General features: G+C 37.9%; 1 protein-coding gene across 1 annotated transcript; it reads left to right on the top strand.

Moving 5' to 3' along the window:
- The first annotated feature begins 4,003 nt into the window (after positions 1 to 4,003).
- Positions 4,004 to 23,208, top strand: LOC105447579 (leucine-rich repeat-containing protein 4B-like). Its single transcript, XM_011685816.2, has 2 exons — positions 4,004 to 4,699; positions 19,001 to 23,208. Exon 2 carries the CDS (start codon positions 19,029 to 19,031, stop codon positions 21,462 to 21,464), a length of 2,436 nt encoding a protein of 811 aa, XP_011684118.2. The 5' UTR covers positions 4,004 to 4,699; positions 19,001 to 19,028; the 3' UTR covers positions 21,465 to 23,208.
- Positions 23,209 to 24,048: the final 840 nt, after the last annotated feature.

Raw genomic sequence — 24,048 nt, forward strand, 5'->3', positions numbered from 1 at the left:
GGCTATTTCAGGCCTGGTGATATTTGATAAAACATAAACCAAGCTGTTGACTTTCTGGTTGCCTTTAAAAGAAAGACAGCGAAAGTAAAATCAAATTTTACCGCGAAATCACACAAAGCGAGGATCAACGGGGGGGGGGGGGGGGGGGGGGGCGGACGGCCCCGCCCCCCCCCCCCCTAACCTAGCAAAAAATTCTTAAAAAATAAGATGGTAGCGTTGTTTTTACCTTTTTTAAACCAAAAACTAAAGCGGTCCCCCCCCCCCTGGAAAAAATAAAATAAAAATAAACAAATAAACAAATACAAAAATGATTTTTAAATATTTCCTCACAAATTGGAAAATGTGCTCTTGTCATTTATCCTTTTTTTTTAAAGCTAGATGATAGTTTATCCTTTTCTTCTTTCTCTGTGTATTTCATAATATCCCCCTCTCTCTCTCTCTCTCTCTCTCTCTCTCTCTTCCTCTCTCTCTCTTTCTCCCTCCCCCCTCCCCATTTCTCTCCCTCTCACCTCTCTATCATCTTACCCTTCTCCCTGTCTCTCATCCAAACGATATTGACTCAGTCATCTCAACACATCTATCTAACGTGGCTTTCAAATTGCATCATACGCCTTTCCATAATAGACAACTTTATCGCACGTCAGAAAGAATTACAAAGTCACAGAACTTGAGGTGAATATCAGAAACCCCCTTGACTCATATTTCCGCAGAAGAAATACTATGATTTCTTCTGAAAAATATTAACCACATTTCCGCCATAAATTTCTCATCTTTTTCATGACCGTGTATATTATAATGAAATTAGAGTTCCCCCCCCCCCTGTTTTCGCGAAGAAATTGATGAAGATGTTAATGGATTTTGGCAAGAGAGATAAGGGAAAAGGGAAGATTAAAGAGTAAGTGGAGAAAAATTAATGAAACGAACAGAAAGGGAGCCAGAGTACTTTATCAATCATTTCTTACTATTAATCGCGATCTCTAAAGAAAAATTTCACTGCGACGTTAATTATCGGTTTGAATTCTTCTTATTCATGTGCATTTATAATGAAATCATTGGTTTATTCCTTGGTTTGGGGAGGAATCTGATGAAGTGAGAAAATGCATAAATGGGATAAATTCGGGGGGGGGGGGAGGTGGAAGTTTAGAGCGAGTGAAAGCAGAAAAACAGTGATGATAATGGGTTCTTTTATAGCTCTCATGACTTTCAGACTTAACACTCTTGGCGCTCCAGAATATTATTATATCTCGGCTTTAGCATTGCTGTCATTTGAAGGAATTAAATCCTGCCGGGAAACAATTTGCCTTACCTGAATCGAGTGTGGCAAATATAAATTAATGTCAAAAGACATTAATGCCGCGGCGAGACTCGAACCGCGAACCATGTGATCCACAGTCCAGTGACGTATCCACTATATTTCATAGTTTCTTCTACTGTATTTAGATGCTGTAACTCTCAACCCCACAAAACAGCTAACTCCAGAGCAGAAGTTTTACCCCGTGTCACATCACGAGCAGGCCCAGATTTTTCACCTTTCTTCCTGCTTTTCTAAACGGGTCCCAATCACCTGATTTTTGTTAGATGGCAACGATCTAGAGTTATTTGTACTTCAGAGCTATCTCAGTGTGCTGCCATCCGTTCAAGTCACGCGAAGAAAACCTCGTTAAATCATGGGCGTCAATCGGGGGGGGGGGGCGGTGGGAATGAATTTGTAATCCACCCTCCTCCCGCTTAATATCGGTTTTAGACAAATGTAAATGTGAGGCTAATTTACCTGATCTCCCTACACACTAAGAAAAAATGGTGCAACTATGCACCTTTAGAGGTTCAAACCGATGCAACAATAGCAGCACCTTTAGGGGTTAAATCCTGCACCCTTTTTAAAGGTGCAATCCTGCACCCTTTAAAAGGGTGCCAGATTGAACCTTTTAGGGGACATGTTAGTACCCTTTATGGTTCAATCCTACACCTTAAGGGGTGCAAACCGATGCAACAATAGCAGCACCTTTAGGGGTTAAATCCTGCACCCTTTAAGGAGGGTGCCAGATTGCACCTTTTAGGAGACATGTTAGTCCCCTTAATGGTTCAATCCTGCTCCTTTGGGGGTGCAAACTGATGCAATAGCAGCACCTTTAGGGGTTCAGTCCTGCACCCTTTAAAAGGTGCAATCCTTCTCCCATACTCGAGGAATACTCGTGTTATTTGCTCGTACACAAATACATATTAAACATGCATGTTGTTTATTGGTTAGTAATCATATAATCAATGTATCTATTGCTAAAACGTGAATGTAATTGTAACATGATCAGACAACATAATCTTTTTGTTTAATGATTGCCGAAGAAAAATTCAAATCACAAAATTGATGTGCATTGTCATAATTTGTTTAAGAAATCATGATAAATGTATTTTTTATGTGAACACGTGTAAAGTAATCATGAACATGCATGCAATATGCAAACTTTTATTTTGCACCCTTTTTGGTCGATAGGGTTCATTTTTGTGGGAAGGGTGCAAAATAAGATTTTGCACCCTTTTTTGAACCCCTTTTCCTTCAAAAGGGTTCATTTTTATGTAAAGGGTGCAAACTCTTATTTTGCACCCTTTTTTGCACCCTTTTTTCTTAGAGTGTACAACAATCTTTTCTTCTTCCCTATAAACACACGCGATCACGCCCACACAAAATACCCTCACACAAACCCACACACACACGCACACACTCACCCATGTATATAATGTATAAAGGTGACGCTATTACTATTCATACATTTTTTCATAATCACAATTGAGAAAGACGTTATGGTTAGGTAACGTGGAAAATGTAAGCTAAATAAAAAATAAAAATCGGGGATTACAAAGCATGAATTTTTCTTGTGTCAATTCGGCACCGCCTTAATAATATGTATCTAAAATTTGAGAGGCATACCGCAAAGGCGTTTGAATATTCGTACATTGTTACTCACCAGCTCCATGAGATCTGCAGTAGGCGTTCATTATTTATACGAAGTGCCCGAATATCTCTTTTCAATTACAAGTAAAACGTTTTATTAATAGCATTTGCTGATACTATTTCATTCCTATATACAATAGTCTCAGATTCCGTACAACTTTAGAACTTTTAGCTCATTTCCTATTACGCATGTCTAAAAAATATTTTATATAGATACTGAGAAACGCAATCAGAGATATTATTGGTCAATATTAAACAAAACAGGAAAAAGTATAGTCGACAACACTTCACGAATCCTGAGGAGGGAAGGGGGGAGGGAGTCATTATAATAATTTTGAAGAAAATCTTCAAGAAAATGGGAAATTATTACTATCTCCAAATAACATGTACAGGTATGTTTCTTACACTTTATTTAGTTTAGAATTTTTACTTCGTGATATAACGCCTTGCAGGCTATCCTCTGAAAAATGCGCTTTATAAATCAAATTATAATTATTATTTGTTTGATTCGTGAGGGTCTATTTATCGTGTTTTTTTTCTCTAGCTAAAATCTTTTTAAGAGTTGCCTGAAATTGTCTATTGACAAACTTGTGGTTTTGAGCCCATGGACATACTGTCTCATATTACTTACAGAAGTTACAGTCATGCAAAGGTCCTTGATCCCCTACCCATATTCTCCTTCGGGAATGATCTTTATCTCTTCATATCAGATCCTTGTCTTTTTTAATGTAATTGTTTTAATGTCATATTATTTCATATCACATTTATATCATTATTATGTCATCGTAGGCAGTCGGGGCTGTCCCTACTCCGTTCGGCCAAGGGTCTAGTTTTACTTTCGCCGGTTGTTTTAGACCCTTACAAACACTGACCTTCTTTCTTATCCATTCATCTTACACGATATGACGTAAACATACGACAGACAACTACCCTGGATGAACCCCTATCGATCTCTTGATATCGATACATCAATTTTAGCCACAAATTTTGATTGACATTAAAAAGCACCGCTATGAATACGATCTTGGCTTGTCACGTCATATTCCAGTCAACGTTCGCCCTCGGACCCGGTTTCTTTCCAAGTTTCTATTTTCAAACTCGATGCGATCGGCTCAGCTCACACATATCCAACAGTTTCGGCTAGAAGGAGATGGGGATTGCTTCGCAGCCTCTCAAAGTTTTTTCTTTGAGATTTCAGTTCTTTGATCCATCGTTTTGTGTTTGTTATGGAAGACTCAGACTTAAAACCACATGATCGCGAATTCCTCCACCGGTTTATTCATCTGCAACTCCGCTATTCGGTCCAGCATCTTCTGGTCTTGAAGGCGCTTCGCAAAACTCAACTCACTCTCGGACTTTCACGCTCAGACTTCAATGGCAATGTCATACCTGAGCGAAGTACGAAATGAAACAAGAAGAGGGCAATATTTTTAATGAATCGCTTTTAAATACATGTGAGAGGACTGGCGTTTGAGTGGTGAACTTATACAAGGTGAAGAGATAACAAGGCAATGTGAATTTTATGAGCTGTTAATTAACCTAATTAACGAACTGTGAATCAATAATGGACTTGATTCTCTCGAATGTTTGTTTACGTTTACAATCAAGTTAACTCATCACGTGACATGTGGAAGCTGACCACCAAATGAATCTGTGACTCGATCCAAGTGGAGGAAAATTCAGGATCTCCGGGGACAAAAAAAGAACTGATCAGAACCGAACACTTACTACAGTAATCGACATTTTCCCGAGGTAAACAATAATTTTATATTTAACTATCGTGTTAAAAAGATTTGTGGGTAATGCAGCTTCCGGCCCACCATTTCCCATTCCAATACACCCTCTCCCCCCCCCCCCCTCTCTCTCTCTCTATAATTATATATCTGTCTCTCTGTCTTTCTCTCTCTCTGTGTCTCTCCCTCTCTCTCTCTCTCTCTCTCTCTCTCTCTCTCTCACTTTCCTTTTGTCTCCGTTGCCCTCTCACCTTTGCATTATGATGTTGTTTTGTGAACGGCAACGTACTTAAAAAAAAACATAATTAGTACGATAAAGATTATGCCTATATTTTATCTGGTTGTTAGGTAACTTTTTTGTTAAAATACATCCGTTACTTCACGGCCGACTATAGGCAATGGCAAAATCGTAGCATTTCAAAATTCTCAAATGTAGTGTCATTACTTCATTTTCTAAATATTCTATTCTTTCTTACTGCATGAAATATATTATCATAAAGAAACACACAGCAGTAAAAAGATTAGTACAAACGAATTGATTCCGTGGTAGAAGTCATGGAAATGGGCTATTCACATACTCTTGTTGTGAACGAGTAAACAATATATATTTGGAAAGCATTACATTAACACTTTTTGTGCTTAACATTGGAATACCTCAAGGATATATGCCTTTATATTTAAAATTAGTTCTTTATCTCTTTTCTCCATCTTTCGTTGTGAATTATTTGGAATAATATCAATACATTATATGCAAGGGGGAACTGTGTTCTGAGTGTTAAATGAGATGACGTGACAGGGTTGAGAGGGAGAGAGAGGGGGAGGCAGACAGAGAGAGAAGGGGAGAGAAGGAGAGGGAAGAAGAAGAGACAGATAAGAAGAGAAGGGCGAAGAGAGAGAGAGAGATGAGAGTGAGAGAGGGAGAAAGGGGCGGATGCAGACAGAGAGAGAGAGAGAGAAAGAGAGAAAGAGATGAAAGGGAGAAAGGGGCGGATGTACAGAGAGAGAGAGAGGGAGAGAGAGAGAGAGAAAGAGAGGGAGAGAGAGGGAAAGAGAGATGAAAGGGAGAAAGGTGCAAATGCAGACACAGAGAGAGTGTTTGTGCGTGTGAAAGAGAGGCCAGAGTGAGAGAGATTAATCCATTATCAAGGATCAACTTTGAACAAAAGGTTTTTGCCTTGCTTGGTTCTATATATTGCCTCCTCATTTTGCTATGTGGTTACGTTTATTGGTACGATGATCACATTTGTCATGATCTCTTCTATGTTTTTTTTAAACCGATGCGTAAATTGATCTAAACATAGTTTTGGGGATGCATCGAGTCCTAGATAATAGCTGTACGTGCTGATGATTAACAAAAAGACAATTAGACGTTGCAAGTTACACCGTCGTTAACTCAGTGCGATCTGCTTTGTTTTTATGACAATACGTAAATACATACTTGTGGTATAGAGCGTAGCGAGCGAGCTTTGTTGCGGGGGGGGGGGGGGGGGGTGGTTGGTTAGAAAGGTACCCTCAAATCCTACGGATTTAATATGGGCAGGTGCCAGCAAGTGGAACAGAATATTTTAAGATGGGAGGAGGGGGCGGGGGTAAACTTCTCGTCATAACACCTAATAGTAACTCTGTTCAATCTGATTTCCCTCCAGTTAACTGCTTAGAAATTTTACAAATGTTAACTTGTCTAAACATTTTTCTTTTAGACTAAAACGGGGCACTTGATGAGTCAAGCTTCGAAGAGACACTTTATTACAAATGTGTTATCTTGGATACAGTAATTTTTCATAGGTTCTAAATGACTTACAATAGCAGCTTTGGCACTTTGGCACGTTTGTCAATTTGGGGATTTGAATTAGAACCTATGGATGCTTAAACTGCATGAGCAGTTTGGCCATCTTGAAAAGGGCACATTGGAATTGGTAAAAAGAAGTATTTTGATATCAGGGACGAGGGTACGCGATGGTTGTAATAAAAAGGGGCACTGGCACCTAAAATTTGCTTCTCCCCCCCCCCTTTTTTTTCTTTCTTCTTCAGGACAGTGCCCATCCTGTTCTGCACATCGGGAACTTCGGGGATAGGTGAAATCCTGGGTTAAAAATGATTTTTTGAAAGGGGGATATTTAGCTTTTAAAAGGGAAACTGTTTCATACGTGCAAAAGTAGGGGTATAGTGTCCCTCCTGCCCCAGCTCCACCTCTCAGCACTCTGGTGGTAGTAAAAAGAAGACCTAAGTTGCTCCGATTCCCAAAAGTTAAGTTTATTTTTATAGGACTCCAAGCGAGCACACAATTATTGTAACATAACAGGAGAAACACGGGTGATAAAGGATACCTATTAGAGTATCAAGGTGCACTCATTCGTATTAAGAAGATAAATTTATTAGTAATAATAGGCACTTATCTGAAGTATCTGAAGTATATATTTTTTTTTAAAGTATATCAAGCAGAAGTGAAAAAGGACACTTATCAGAAAAGAAAAGGGGCACATTTTTATGTTTGAAAAAGTAAAGTCACTGCACCCCACCCCTATGGAGCGCCATCTCTGCCTCAACCCTCTAGCAAGAACACGATATTTTTTTTCATCTTCAATGAATTAAAAAGTTTATCACATGACGTTAGGAAAAACACGCAAGAAAACAGGAAACACACCTTTAGAATAACGCCCATTGATAAACTTAATTTGACAGAGAGAAACAAAGTCATATTAATTTCTGCCGCTTATAGATTGGAATATTATTGTTTTATTTTTCATTATTAATTTTGAAGAAGAAAAATAATATCCTCTTTGATCTTCTAAACGAGGTTGTTGATTGAGATGCGATCGGTTCAACTCAAGACTTATTTGGTTAGATTGAAATTTATTGTGAGGATGTGTTCGCAACTAAACAAAGGTATTAATGTCCTATATCCACCGCCCATGGGATAAGCGCTGACATGTGTGAACGACACTGCAAGTACTCAACTAAACTCTATAGATAACTGACAGGCGATACGTGACTTGGTGTAGCCCTGGGCCGTGACGTCATCACCACATCCATAGGAAGGTTCCTCATCTACGGTTACGCCGTTGACATTGATGTCATGACGTCATAATAAGATTGCATCAGGGGGACAGAGCCGGTTTGTATACAATTGTGATACATTGAGAGAGAAATAATAGCTCTGGAACTCCATAAGGGACACCGGGGAGAAAATGGAATACGAACCAGGCGTTTTACTGTGCCTCAAAATAGTCTAGTTCAAATCAATTGGAGTTGCAAGTTGAAAGAAAACGCAACGGGTTTATTACTCCCTTGATACGAGCAATTATCATTTCCGCGATCTGCATGACATTTAGAATAGATGAAAAATTCATCTTAGATTAAGAACAAAATTAATTTAAGATAATCAACGAATTCGTATACAGCCCCTATACTTTGTGAGTAAATATAATTATTGACAGTATTCCCATAAGAGGAGACGCGATAGCTCGCGATGGTAGAGCAGTGGTCTCGCAACCGAGAGGTCACGGGTTCGAAACCAAGTCGATGCGCTGGTGCCCTTTGTTAAGGCATTAGACCTCATTACCAAGTCCCTCGGAGAGGACTTAAAAACAGCAGCCCTCTGGTTGCTTACCTATAAACATATACACATGGTTTCTTAGCAGTCAAGAATAACATACGAAACATCAAGCCATCAAACCATGTTCGAGCGAATGACACAGAAATCTCTCTATGTAACTATGCCTCGGACCATTGGTTGAGAGTATTTGAATACAATTTGGGAGGGAAATAATGATAATATGAATATTAAATATCTCCAAAAATATATATTTTAACAGCGCATCAATACAAAGATCAACCTAGCTAATTTACAGAGCCGCCTTTAGAAAGATTATTTCTTAAACATACAACATACGTTTGGGACTCTCAATTCGGGCTTTGTTGTTCTCCTCAGTCATACCAAATTTGGTAAATCAATTAAATCAAAAATTAATAAGAAACCATATCATTTCATCCATAACTATAACTATGAAATAAAAACCTCTAGTCTCTACGCCCATCTCATATTATTTTGCCTCACGGTGGTTTATCGCGCGTACTCAGCCGGGAAGGGATAGTAGAAGCCGGGAGTGTTTATTGTTAGCAGAGTATTATCCGGTGCTCCAATGCTTCCGTCCGTATATCAACTGTCTCCCCAAAATATGTCAACACGTCCCAATTAGTCAAATTGTTTGCATTATTTCACATATCCTCGGGTATTTACAATCTGTTGTTGTTAGGGGTTTTCGTCCTAATTTCGTCCTAATGAATAATAATATTGTGAGTCTGAAATTTGCTTTCTTGTATGGTTACTCACGAATTCGTATAGCTTTAAGATTAAATATTTGAAACAGATTATTGTATCAATACATTTTATCAAATCAATATAAAAGTTGAAATGTTTATAAATTTAGAGGAAGGAGGCAAGATTCTCTAAAAGCATGAGCTTCGTGATTGGGCTGCCGTACAGAGAGAGTTAAGACTATTGGTTATTGGTTATTGGTGGTTATTTTACCTGACTGCTAAGAAAGCAAAAATGCTTGTAAGTTTGTTTGTTTGTTTGATTGATTTTATTTCTGCGTTCAAAAAATATACAAATTCAAAGTCAAAGTACAAAATTTCGAACAATAACAAATACAATGAATACAATGTTTACAAAAGTAATTAAATGAAAAATCATGTTCAATTATATCATTCGATAAACATGTACGAAGCATACAATAACATAAGAAATATGAAATATTTTCAATAAATTAGAGAGGTAATTCGGAACGCAGGAGACCACCATCGTGAGCGGTTAGGCTGGAGATGGATGGCGGCCTCGTAAAAATAATTGGCGACATAACTCTCTTCGAAAAACTGAGTGATCAAGAGGGTGCGGTGCAAGTGCAGGTGCAGTGAGCAGTTGCATGATAAAGAATAAATAAGTCACGGTTTTGTTATACTAATTTAGAGAGGGGGAGCATATGATTGTATTATTTGTCGTTTAAGTGTAGCTTTTAAGGAGTAGATGGTTGAACAAGACTTTACGTTGTCGGGTAAATCATTCCAAATGTCCGGGCCAGAATGTCTAACAGATTTGTGTGTTATTGATAATTTGGGGTTTGTAAGATGGAAGTTTCCAGATATGCGAGTATAGTATGAATGAACGGAATTATTAAACCTAAACATGTTATCAAAGGATGGTGGAAGCAGATTATTAATGTACTTAAACATAATAACTGCTACTTGAGTAGTGTTCAGATCGAAAATTTTTAGTGTTTTAAGTTTATAGAATAAAGGATCAGTGTGAGCTAAGAAATGCGAACCTGTACAAATACGTATGGCTTTCTTTTGCAGTTTGAAAATAGAATTGATTTTTGTCGAACCACAATTTGCCCATACACTATTACAATATGTCATATACGGGAGAACTAGCGAATTATATAGTAGGAATAAGGTTGCATGGGGTAGAAGAAACTTTAACTTGGAGATTATTCCAATACTTTTGGAAATGCACATTGTAACTTGGTGTAAATGATCATTCCAAGTCAAGGTTTCATCTATAAGAACACCCAAAAACTTGGAATTAGTTTTCTTCTCTAGTAGCATACCATCGATTTTAATATATATAGGTGTTTCTGTATTATGAGAATGATGTTTAAAATACATGAAATGAGTCTTTTTTGTATTAAGTGAAAGTTTATTGGATTTAAACCAATCTGATACTTTGTTAATTTCATAATTCAAGGTATTGTTTAACGAATTAAGGTCTTTATGGGAATAAAAGATATTTGTATCATCGGCAAATAAGATAAAAGAAAGAAGGGGGGATGTATTGATAATATCATTTACATAAAGAAGAAATAACAGTGGACCTAAGATGGAGCCTTGAGGAACACCGCATTGAATTAAAAGAGGATCAGAATCATAACTATTAAATGTAACATATTGTCTTCTGTTTGTTAAATAATCTTTAAACCATAAGAGTGGCTGACCCCGAATTCCGTAATGACTGAGTTTGGAGAGTAGAATAGCGTGATTGAGCGTATCAAATGCTTTACTCAAGTCACAGAATATACCTATAACATGCTCTTTGTTAGCTATGGCACTTGTAATTTTGTCATAAATTTGAATTAATGCTAAGTCAGTTGAGTAATTTTTCTGAAGCCATATTGATTTGAATTGAGTATTTTGTGTTTAGTGATAAATTTGTGTAGCCTATTATGAACGATCTTTTCTAAGACTTTAGATATACTTGGGAGTAGGGAAATTGGACGATAGTTACTAATTTCGTGAGGATCATCTTTTTTGAGAATGGGGTTGACTTTAGCTAATTTTAATAGATCAGGGAAAACACCTTGCGATAACGAGTGATTAAATATGTGAGTTAAAGGCTTTGCAAGTGGATGCATTATTTCTTTTAGGAGAGACATACTTATTTTATCAAAACCGTGCGATTTTGAGTTGTTAAGAGATTTGGTAATGTTAATAATTTCGCTAGGATTTGTCGGATTTAAAAAGAGAGACTCTTGGTTTTGATTGGAAAGATAGTCTTTAAAGTGAGCGTGAGTTCTATTAATTTTGCTGGCGAGTTCAGTAAGCAACCAGACGGTCGACGGCTTTAGGTCCTCTACGAGGGACCTGGTAATGAGGATTGATGCCTTACCAAAGGGCACTATGGTAAGGCTATAGCGCATCGACTTGGTTTCGAACCCGAGTCACCGGATTACGAACCACTGCTCTAGTAACTAAGACATTGCATTAAAACACAATGCATACACAGATTTGTTTATGAATAACAACGAAATGAATATTTCATATATAATGGTCTTACCTGAATAATGAGCTCTTGATTGCAAATATGAATTGAATATTCAATTCACATTTTCCATTAGATATTTATTGTTAACATGGTTAAGGCTGAAGTACCTTACTCATTCTACTACCTTAGAACATAAATCATACTAAATAAGTATTAAAAACAAATATGACAGAATCACTTTCATTACATAAATACACAGTGCATATACGTAAATATATAAATGAATGACAAAGAAAAGAATAATCGATTGCTTCAAATCTCTGGTTTTATTTTTGTCATCACTGTCTACGACGTCAGAATCCAAATCTGAATATTCATAGAGTATATTTGCATATTCATAACAGATCGATATGGGACGATGGGGTATCTTGCATTATGAAAAGAGGAGGTACTGAGAGAAATTTCCGCTGAAGATCCCTTTGATTATCATACCAACGTCACGTGGGAATATGAGTTTATACAAAGTAGAAGAGAGGTCATCAACCAACAAGACTGAGAGGGAGAAAGAGTGATAGAGAAAGAATAGTCTCAAAATGGAAAACTTTAAAATGTTTTTAATTTTTTCAGTTTGATTTGATTGATAAAAATATCCCATAAAGTCTGTTGACTGGAAAAAACTAACATTCACACTCCTTCTCTTATATTCTCTATAGTATTAGTAGCCTACTCTCTTTTCCCCTCAAGTGACTATTCTTTTTTTATCTTCCGCTTTTCTCGTCATCCTTCTTCTTCTTCTCCTCCTCCTCCTCCTCCTCCTCATCCTCCTCTTATTCTTCTACTACTCTCCCTCTCACTCTCTCCTCATTATCTGCCTCTCTGTCATTATTACTCATGGATGACCATAATCAAATAACAATATATTTATGGTCATATTACTTGTTTATTACGAAGGTTTCTGAAAGGTCAAAGGAAGCGAAATCTCCCTCAGAGACTACTTAACCCTCGCCTTCAAGTTCTTTTATCTCAATCTTAACAAAAATGACAATCTCAATTTTCATTTCTCCCCCAATCTCCGGTTCATCCACATCACAATGACCGTTGAGATGACGTGATGAAGATAACGTCCATCTTCTTCTATGACTATAGATGTTTGATCAGAATGGGAGGGGGTCGAATCCTTAAATCGTCCCCAGATCGGGAAGGGGCAGGATTGTATAGTTAGGTTGTATAAATTACTTGTCCCACGTTCAAACAACAGAGGACAGGTGGGGAAGGGAGAATGGGGAGGGGGGAGTGGTGTACGTCAGGGGTTTCCCTATAATGGATACACTACTGACATTTGTTTTCGTTGAAGAGTGGGTCCGTGCCTGGAAGGAACACTGTTCAATCGTCGTGAAACAAAAAGAACTGTTAAGCTTTTGACTGTAGAAGATAATGATTAATGCCTGATATTATTTTTCCTTACGATAAACTTTATGGGATGTTACATGTTCGTCAATATGAATACGTTAGCAGAAACTTAAAATGTGCTCTTGTACGACTTAAATCAATCCAGTTTACTCCCTATCAAACAACTCTGCATTTTGCAAAAAAGGATATACATTTTCATTAAAAAGTGAATGTGGTGCAAGGAACATAATGATTAATACCAATAAATGAATTTAAAGTATTATTAGTGGGGTTATCATATGACACAGTATATTCACCGATATTTGCATGATGACAATAATAATGAACATTTGGTGATTGCGACCTTTAAAGCCTATACTCTAAACATGAAATTTCGAACAGTCTTTGACTTATTTTTCTTTTAGTTTTAATCATATAGTCATACCATGCCCGTGATAACCTAGTTCCTTTGAGTGGATATTAATCCGCTTTCCGCTTTCTCACTTATCGCGTTCACTTTCGTTTATTAACTGCGATCGTAGAGCATGGGGTGATTTAACTATTTTCGAATTTCTTAATCCGCCCCTCCTCTTTGAAGGAGAATTAAACCTTCCTACAAACTTAACTCAGTAGAAAAAAGATTGGGGAAAGCCTAGAAGAATCGGTCAGATAAGGGAGTAAGAAATTGTGAACTTTTGAAACTAAGGACAACCCCTATAACTAATGATCGTGCTGTTTTAGAACCCTTAATATTGGCCACAAATTTGAAGAAAAGGGACAGAGACACTGCAGGACGGTTTTCATTTTTGTCTCCTCAACTCTCTTTCTTGACTCAATATCCATTTTCTCTTGAAATAGCAATTGTCTTTATTCAACAGAAGAAACAAATAGTAATCATACAACTGCTTAAAAAACGAAAAATGAAAACAGACAGAAGTCAAGCGTGGTACCGGATAAACTCAGTATTGCAATTGATTGAAATAAAGTCCACATCCTTCCGCATACTGTATGTCAAGGTAAGCTTGTTTGCTCCCGTCGCACTTGGGGAGGGGGTCGTAATTTGAAATATAGAGGGAAAAAACGAAAGGAAAAATCAATGACATAGAGAGATAGATAGAGAGGGAGAAAGAGAGAGAGAGAGAGACAGAGTCACACAGCTAGGAGCTTGATTTTTTCATTCCTTCCCACGGGGAGGAGTGCTCTGCCTCTCGATACTATTTTTGATATTTTTTAAAAGAAAAAAAATAAACAACGAAATGTTGATCAAATGCATCAAGGAGACATTACGATTTCACCATGTCCCATTAAAGGAATCGGGTAACTTTGTCTCAGATTCTGAAACAAAATCCTGGATTTAGCTCATGCTGCAATCATAATTATAAACCTTAAGGTCAGTCAGTCAGGAACCCCATGAATTTTATAAGCCGATCCCCTGTCTGATTATCAAGGTAGTTATGATTGGAAATAGAAATTTCAAAAATACTTTTCCTAACGGTTTTTTTAACACTACAGTCTATTGGGGAAAATGAGTATGGTAAAACTGGTCACTCAAAGATTTTTACTTTTTGGAGGCACTTCATGATCATTTTGAAGCGCATTTTTTTAGGGCTTCAATGTTGCACCATAAGAGACACTGATAACACATAGGGCCACGCATCTCAGATTTCACATTGTTAAACGATGCCTTTAATAGTCAACTGAATTTCTGTGCTATTACTACTTTAAGATTTAAGGTTTAATTGTATTATAATTATAGTGATATGCATGTATATGAACGTCTATTTATATGTGTTAGAAAGCAAAGTTTTTAAATGTTTTATTCCATTCGCGATATAGGCGAATTTTCAACCAGACTTGTTGGCAAAACTCCGCCGTAATTAGCCATTTAATGGTACTAAGATTGTAAAAGAAGTGACAGCCTCGGCATGATAAGATTTGTATCTCATACTTTGATCTTAAAATGTCATGCTTAGTTTTAATATCCTAATAATCCGACCTGTCTTAAAGTACTTTCCATTTAATTAATCAATAATGAAGTGTCGAAAGTCTGTTTAAAACATTACTTAATCAGATACCAGAACTAGGAATAGAGAATTAGTGACAGCTGGAGTATGATAAGATTTGTATCGAACAGTTTGATCTAAAATGACATATTCATTTTTTTATATCCTATTAATCTATGATAACTTCCTAACATGTATATAGGTTATTTACAATTTGTAATGAGGTACTGAAATGTCTAAAGAAACGAGGCCATCTAGACATTGGATATACAATATATTTATTAGAGAATTTGGAAATCAGAAAGTCTATCACTTCAGATTCTAACCAATAGATAATTTATCACTCGTATGAAAATGTAAAAATTCCAGTATGATTTCTTTTTTATTTTAAAATAAAAAAGAAATCATACTGGAATTTTTACATTTCCATACGAGTGGCCTTTAAGTAGTAGGTGTAACTTAAGGGCGTATCATAATGCGATTCGAGCCAAAACTTCTTTAATTTCGAAGTAAGTTTTTGGCAATTGCGTTTTCTTCACAAACAAGAGAAAATTCTATATTTTCACCCTCCCCTGGCCTCACTTGAGGGAACTCAAGGAATACTTATTATATTATATAATTATATTATCACTGAAGAATTCAGAATGCGTGTTACTCATATACTATGTTACTGTTAATACACATTTTGAGTCTCTTTCTTACTCCTCCTGGCGTACATGACTATAAACTTTAAAATTTCCGGAGGGAACGGGGGGGGGGGGGGCAAGTTTTAGATTTTCTTTAAAACTGTATTTAACAAAAACCTCTCAGTTAATTCGTCCCTAAAGTTAATGGATTAGACCTATGAAGAATGTCCAAGGTCCCACGGATTTTATTTAGCAATTGTTTGGATTTAAACAGATGTTTGATAAAAGTAATCGTTTTTGTCAGTTATTTCCCTTTCAATATAATGATATTACATCTAGTACTACCCTCGAGATTTGGTAATCAATCTGTAAATTGAAAGGGTTTGTTCCATTGCAATCCGCAGACATTCATGCAATATAAAAAGTACTAGGAAACTACTTTTATTAGATTGATGTGGAATAATTATCCAGAAATACTCCAAATATTACAAAAAGGTTTTTACTTTACGCTTGTTAAAATTTTCTAGTGCGCCTTCCTCCCTGTGACTATGTTTTTTGGGGGTATTCTTTGAACAAAATCAACAAATTAGGAAGTTTACAGCCAGCATGTCCCCTTTTATACTGTTTATTGACCGGATTATAGTCGTAAATATCGGTTTTGAATTTTGAAATTAATTCATTGTACACGTCAATGGGGGGGGGGGGGCAATTGCTCTCCAAGACTTTGGTAATTTAACTGATCAAATCCCAGCATGGAAATGAAATCCATATTTAAATGAAAAAAATGGAAATCTCTTTTTTTTTAAATAAAATACATGCCTTTATTTTTGTCAAGGCAAAGATATTTAGCGTTTAGTTTGGTACTAAACCAAATGAATGAAGGTACATTGTAGAAATATATGGAACATAACATTTTCCCCATTTTTTTCTTCAAAAGGATTATTTTTCAAAGCTTATCTCTGTTGAGAACTGTTGAGTTCACACATTTTTGACAACCATAACTATTACTTTCCTTTAAGATCTTCCAAAGTGTTTCAGTGAAATAGAAGCTATTAAGCGGTGACGTCAATTACATCGACCGCTTTGCCAGGAACTATTACCCCTCAATCAACCGAGCATAATTAACCCCTTTGCACCCACGTATCACAGCCATGCTCTGTGTACGACCTAAAGGAGAGTTTCGGTAGTTACCGAGTTAAACTGCGGACACTGGAAACTGCGTCAGTTCCCTTCCTGTAGCTCGCTCTTAGTATGCTAAGAGCTACACGGACCAGTATACTGGTCCCCCGCATGAACGGAAACAATTTCTCGATTGATATCAAAAGAGAAATTAAATGTATTTTAAGGATTGATACCCGGATAAAGCAAGCATTGACACTCCAGCAAACTGAAGTTCAATGCACCTTAAATGCTCCTAAACATGCGGGTAACATTCGTGGAGCTGATTTATGTGTAGCATGTTGTTGAATATAAATTCTTATGAAGTGAGCCCTTTATGCCATGTAAATAACTACAGCGAACACTGGAGCTCAAAGAGACGTGGTTTAACTTTACATCGAGTTTCAGAGGAGATACGGGGGGGGGGGCGTCTCCCTTTGACCAACATGTTATGATAACCCATTTCCCCCCTTTTTCAGAATTACTTGTTAAAGGTTTTGAGAAAATGAGCAACTGTGAAATAGTATAATTCCCTTTTCTTCTTGTTCATACGAGATATTTCAGATATGTGCCCCCACCCCCTTTCGGAATTCAAGGTGTAAATTAAGATGAAACATCTCCACTTGATAGATGCCGGGTCCAGGAATTTGGAGAGGGCACAATTTATATTTTTTCCTAATAATAATAATAATAATAATCCGTTTTTTATATAGCGCTCAATACACCGATCCAACGATGTGCCTAAGGAAAACAAACTTAAGCACTCTTTACAGGTGCCTTTTGGGTCATAAGGGGGCACCTCTCGGGCAATATGTACCTAGGGTATGCTAATCGGGTTTCAAAAGAGGGCATCATCAGGTTGTTCCATGCATTGGCAAATCCATAATTGTATGTAGATTTTAATTTAAAAATAGGAATACAGGTTGTGGGCTCGACGTCGGTAGCCTAGACAATTTTCCAAGACTATTTTGATCACATGACTATGTCAAGATAGGTAAAAAACAGAGTTTTATCTATCCGTGTTTCAGATTGCCTTGAAAATTCACCCACATATGATGTTATTTTGAAATATTAAATCTGAAGTTTTAGGTTCCTCCCATGATATGAATGGAGACGAAACTTAATGCCATGAACTCAGTAGAATCGAATGTAGGTATTAATTGATGAATGTATCAGGTATATTATTCAGAGCATTAAAATTTCTCATTTCTTAAGGACAAATTCAGCATGAATTATTTTTAGTGCTGTAGATATTGGTGAGTACGAGATATTATTAGACGCGATCTTCAGCAGAGTATGGAGTGCCGTGTAAATATTTACCATGCTGTATATATTCACTTTCATTACTTTACTGTTTTCATGATCATTGATCATTATGACCACTGTAAATATAATTGTAAAGAATCAAAGAAACAATTATCCATAATCATCATAATCCTATGACCGTTATTGTTGATGTTGTTGTTGCTGCTGCTGATGTTGCTGCAATTGTTAATATTAGTACCATAATTATTATTATATAAACCTTACAACTAGTAATGCTATTATCATTTAATTATCACTAGTGCTAATATTTCCATTTCACTTTCAAATGGTTGTTATGCATTGTCATGAATTTGTGGAGCAGATACTTTTGACAAAGTATCATGGTATTTTCTCAAGTCTTTGGAAATGATATTAATGATATGATAAAAATAAAGAGATCAAAATATTTATATAAATATGCAGATAATTCAACATTTAACATTTTAAAAGTAAGATTACAAAATGATAGCGTTACAAAAGGATAGCGTTACAAAAGGATAGCGTTGCAAAAGGATAGCGTATAGCCGCGTTTCTATGCTGTCGTTATAAGGAAGCCATTCGATCAAAGATAGGAGATTTATATTAAATATAAAAGTTGTACATCATAGATGGGTATATCAAGATATCAAATCGGTTTTGGGGGTACCGATTGTGGCTGCCACATTCAAAGATTGAATGATATCAGAGGGATGAAGATATGAGCTTTGGAATCTAATCAGGATACCCCATGAACGCACATCCCAGAAGGTTGTTCTATAAAGAGTTCGTCGTGTCCCTCATAGCCCAGATACATTTACATTAATGTTCATCTTTATGTAGGTATGAGTTGATACATTCGTTGATAAAATCTCTAGAAATGTCATTCTCTGCTATGTATCTCTGTGTTGAATCATTCTCTACCCCCACCCATCTCTCTCTCTCTCTCTCTCTCCTTCTATCTCTCACCTATCAATATCAAATGGTGTGGAGGCTGTTGATTCTATTCTGGTTTGGAATCACATGTTGTTCATAATGTCAAGTTTAAATAAACTTCATCGTTGTTATCAAACGTGTTTTTTTTAATTGTATCTATTCTACAGACGGACTGAGGCTAACAAGAACTGCTAGATGATGGAGAGCCTGCCATTGATGTTGATGATTCATGTGGTCGTCTGCCTAAACCATGGATTCCAGACCAGTGCACAGCATACACAGACATGTATGTCTGAATGTGAGACGAACACCCGGTACGCCAGACTGTCCTGCGAGGGTCATATGCTACGGTGCGTACCTGACCCATGCTGCCAGACGGACACAAGGCACTTTAACATGGCCAACAACGAGCTGACCCACCTCAAGATTCTCGCTTTCCAGAGCTTCCCGCGGCTCCGGATCTTAGACCTGCGACAGAACGTCTTGGCCAACATTGCACCAGGCGCCTTCAGCAACTTGGACCAACTGCAACTGCTTGATGTACGCGCGAACCAACTGCGTCATCTCTACGCGGGGATGTTCAACGGTCTCACCGCGATCAAGAAACTGTATCTCGCTAATAATGAAATCGAGTCTATCGCACCTGGAACGTTCACAGGCATGACGAATCTCATCAGTCTTAAACTGAACTATAACAAGTTAACAACTCTGCACGGCAATATGTTCTTTCCGCTGCAAACATTGCAGCGTCTTTACATCTACGGTAATGAGATAACAGCCGTCCATAAAGAAGCTTTCCGCGGCTTGGTCAACCTAGTGACTCTGTCTCTGGCAGAAAATCCTTTCGTGACACTTCCAAACATTCTACCATACCTACCAGCGATCACTCATATTCGGCTTCAACATATCCAGCTCAATTGCGATTGCAGGTTAGAGTTTCTTCGGGTATGGCTCCGAGAGAACCTATACGAGGCCTATGGGAGTTATGCCATATGCAATGTACCCAGCCATTTTCACGGTACGCCTATATATCACATTCAGCATCCTCTGCAGTGTTCCACGAGATTAGGAAACCTTCCAATCAGTCGGGAGGGGAACGATCCCTCTCAAGCAGCCGAGGCTGATGAAAATGAAAGCGTTGTTAGTCATGTTTCTACTCAAGCTGGAATGAATTCGGAATCAGCATCGGAATATAGTGAATTCTTTGCGTCCTTTTCGGATCTCTCGCGTGGAACGGTTTCCAAGACAAGTGTCACGTCGATCGAAGGCGGCATCAGTAACAGTGTTACAGGGATGGAAACTGGTAGGTCTGATTCAGGGGGAACATCTTCCATAATGCCCAAAATACACGCCCCTATTGAGCCATTGACCCCTAGAGGAACACTGTCGCCGGGACCAGTGGCTACAACAAAAATGCATGTCATAGCAAATAGCGGAGGCACAACAGACGGCATTAGTCACTACACGCCACCAACGTTGACCCAATCCTCTCGCAAAGACATCCCGACAGGAAATGTGACGGACAACCCTCGAGTAAATGTAACCGATAACGGGTCCAGGGTGAATGGAAGTTTCAACGAGCTCCCACGCCCACCACCGCGGGCAGGTAGCAGGAATCATCCAACTTTGAATAACGGGCATCCTGTCAACCCCGATGATCCAGTCTCCACAACGGCTTCGTACGAGGCAACAGATCCTTTCAGGTCTTCTCCGACGGCAGCCGAAGTACCTCGGGGATCTCCTCAGTCCTGGGGCCTTAAAGGATCTTCTGTGAAAATTGACTGTCCAGTCCATATCCATAACATGAATGATTCCAAGATTAAGTGGCTCACACCGAACGGCAAGCTGATTATGTCGAATGTATCTCGTTATGGCATCACCAAGAGAGGATCGCTGATCATTCATAATCTCCAGGCGTATGACCATGGGACATACCGATGCATTGTCCGCAAGGCACTGAACAGTGTTAAGATGCTACCCGCCAAGTTGGTCCTGGCATGTCCATGTGGCGAGGAGGCACCAAAGCAACCTTCCTTTGAACCCAGTATCAACTCCACTTCAGAACACCACTTTGGTCATGGCTCTGATCCTCACCATGAACCCTCTCCTCCCCCTTTCGACGCCGGATGCAGTCCCGTACCAATGGTGGTTGCCATAGTTACAACCTTCCAAGCAACCGTCGCTCTCTGCGTCATCACATTCTGCCTCTGCTGCTCCAAGAATCTCAAATACTCCTTCAAGGACCGAACCTGCAACGGCGTCCCAGAACCCATCGCTGTCGTACGCACTCGCGGGAAATTCAACGCGAGATCTCGCGATTTCGCGCAGTCCAGCGATCCGACATCGTCATCCGTCCTGAGTTCGGGCGGCTCAGACTTCTACGAAGCCCTCACTGATCACGGGTTTTCCCCCAGACAAGCGTCTTCTTTCCGATCGTACGATGCCTACCGTGAATCGCATCCTGGCTCGGAGTATGTGAACTATCGTGAGCAAAAGAATTACATGTACATGGTAGGGTATATGGACACCGGGACGGGTCGGAGGACCTTAGGGTACCGATCTTCCACGGACTCTCAGTGCCCGTCGATCAGGGAAATAACCAACGAGAATATATATGTCAGTAAAGATTAGTCTGATCTGAGGGGAAAGCATATTTTTACAGACTTTGAATGAACGAAGAGTCATCAATTTGATTTTAAGCGATACTTCTGCTGATTGAAAGATCCAGGGTTTATCTATGATAATGATATTAACAGAACTATCAATAATATTGAATTATTCTTTAATGATGTTTAATTGTATACATGCAATAGTCATTGTTCAGGGGACGATGATGAAAGTATAGGTTAATGGTTGTCTCTTTATTTTCAACCAGTGGTAATATTTACATCTTATTGATAAATTAAATATGTTGCTTAAACATAATTATGCCTGCACTAATCCATCCACGAACTACTGTATATTTCATAAATTCGTATACTACTCGGTACTTAAAAAGAAAGTTGAATATCATTGCCATACGGAAAGAAAATTAAGGGAAACGTGCTTTCAATAAGAAAAAATACCCTTCACAAGAGATAATTGACCTAGCTTTAACATGTTTACAGCCCCTACCAGGGATTTGAAAGCCCTCAAAAACTATCTCAACATTTATCTGTATTAGTAAGATGAGTTTATAAAAGTATGAGCAAAATTTCAGATCAAAAGACCCTGTGGTTTTCTCTCTATGAGTGAAAATTGAAGCCACCCATTTTGTACACAACGGACGAAGAAATAAAACACTGCAAGCTGCAAAATTTAAACGTGGAAAGAAGAATGACTGTATTTTTGCTGATAATTGATATTTTTGCCACCATACTTTCAGGAAAGTTTACAATCATTATTTTTACAACAATTTGGCCCTTTTACAAGTTTTGAGATTTTCATCGTGCAAATCCCTGCAACACTTTTAAAGGCTCGTTCATCACTCCCGTTATTTGCCATTTACCTGCTCAAATCTTATAGATATCAATCGCTTCAAAACACTGTATCGAGTATAGGGGAAGAGCAAATGATTTTATAAGTTTGTCATGTGACTCCGCGAGATAGCATTATTTTGCTGCTCCCTTAATGGGCAAGTCGTGACTACGTAAGAGATAACCATTGTGACGTCAATACAAAAGGTGGTCGTTGTATGTCAAGAGAAACCTGAATCTGTATTGAATGTTGGGGACATTATTGACTCCCACTTGAAAGAATACCCTTTTAAGAGAAAATAAACCGGTATCTTAAAAATACTTTTAAATTTCATCCACACGGCTCTTTTGGTTAGGCATCTTGCATAACTATGCCGTTAAATGAAGCTTGAAATAAACATATACACAAACAACTGAACTTAACTTCCAACCAATCGGTGTGTTCAGTATTTTTGTTTCATTTTTAATTGTTTCGTCTGTTGGCAACTTAGACGCAAAAGGTCCGACCATATTATAATGTTGGATACGTAGATCAAGTCAAATATGAATTTACACCCTCGTTTCTATTTTTGTTAAGAGGAACAAAATACTAATGCAATACAGAGTTAAATATATCCCTTGGACAGGTTGAATAAGGAATTCACTGCCAGACTATACAATAATTGCAACATTGTAGTTTAAAAGTGGTTCAAATTTATTCGGATCTTGATCTTCAGAAATACTTAATCACAAAATTGTGCTGCAAAATCGATCTGGATAAAATGATTCTGTTAAAAAATATGTTTAATATTTTCGTAGATAACGCTCAAAGAGCGTATGATTATATTGTATAGATATCTTGATATTTTGTTTCACTAATTTTGATATATTTACGAAGATTGTACAAATTATCGAGGATAGTTTTATATTGAAAATATACTTTTAAGAAATAGTTTTGTGTTTATAGATTATTTATTCAAATCCTGGATTCTCCTGGAGGGAGTGACACACTAGTGATGTGAGAAATATTAAAATGTCAAAATGAATAAGAAAATAATGAAAGGAAAAGGTGGGAGAGAGAGAGAGAGAGAGAGAGAGAGAGAGAGAGAAGAAGAAGGAAGAAAAGAAGGGTGAGAGAGAGAGGGAGAAAGAGAGAGAGAGAGAGAGAGGGGAGAGATTTGATTATGGAAAGATTTGGTATAAAAGAAAATGAAGGAACCATTGGGGAAGCGGAGAGTAAACGGGAGAGTGAGAGATAGATATATAGAGAGAGAGAGGGAGAGGGAGAGAGAGAGAGGGGAAACCGAGAGGGAGAGAGAGAGACAGTATATAATGCTCAAAGAGCGTATGATTATTGTATAGAAATTTAATATTTGTTTTCACTAGTTTTGATATATTTACGAAGATTGTACAATTATTGTCCAGGATTATGGAAAGATTTGGTATAAAAGAGAATGGAGGAACCATTGGGGAACAGAGAGTAGACGGGAGAGAGAGGGGGAGAGAAATAGAGAGGGAGAGAGAGGGGGGAGAGGGGGAGATTTGATTCTGGAAAGAATTGGTATAAAAGAAAATGAAGGAACCATTGGAGAAGAGAGAGTAAACAGGAGAGTGAGAGATAGATATATATATAGAGAGAGAGAGAGAGGGGGGGGGGGAAGAGAGATGGAGAGAGAGAGGGGGAGAGAAAAAAAGTGAGGAATGAGAGGGGGACTGCATGGGAAGTGTTGATTCCGGAAAGATTTGGCATAAAAGAGAGTAGACGAACCCAGAGGAAACGG

Source organism: Strongylocentrotus purpuratus, unplaced genomic scaffold, assembly GCF_000002235.5.
Source record: "Strongylocentrotus purpuratus isolate Spur 01 unplaced genomic scaffold, Spur_5.0 spur5_scaffold_7, whole genome shotgun sequence".
Taxonomy (NCBI): Eukaryota; Metazoa; Echinodermata; class Echinoidea; order Camarodonta; family Strongylocentrotidae; genus Strongylocentrotus; species Strongylocentrotus purpuratus.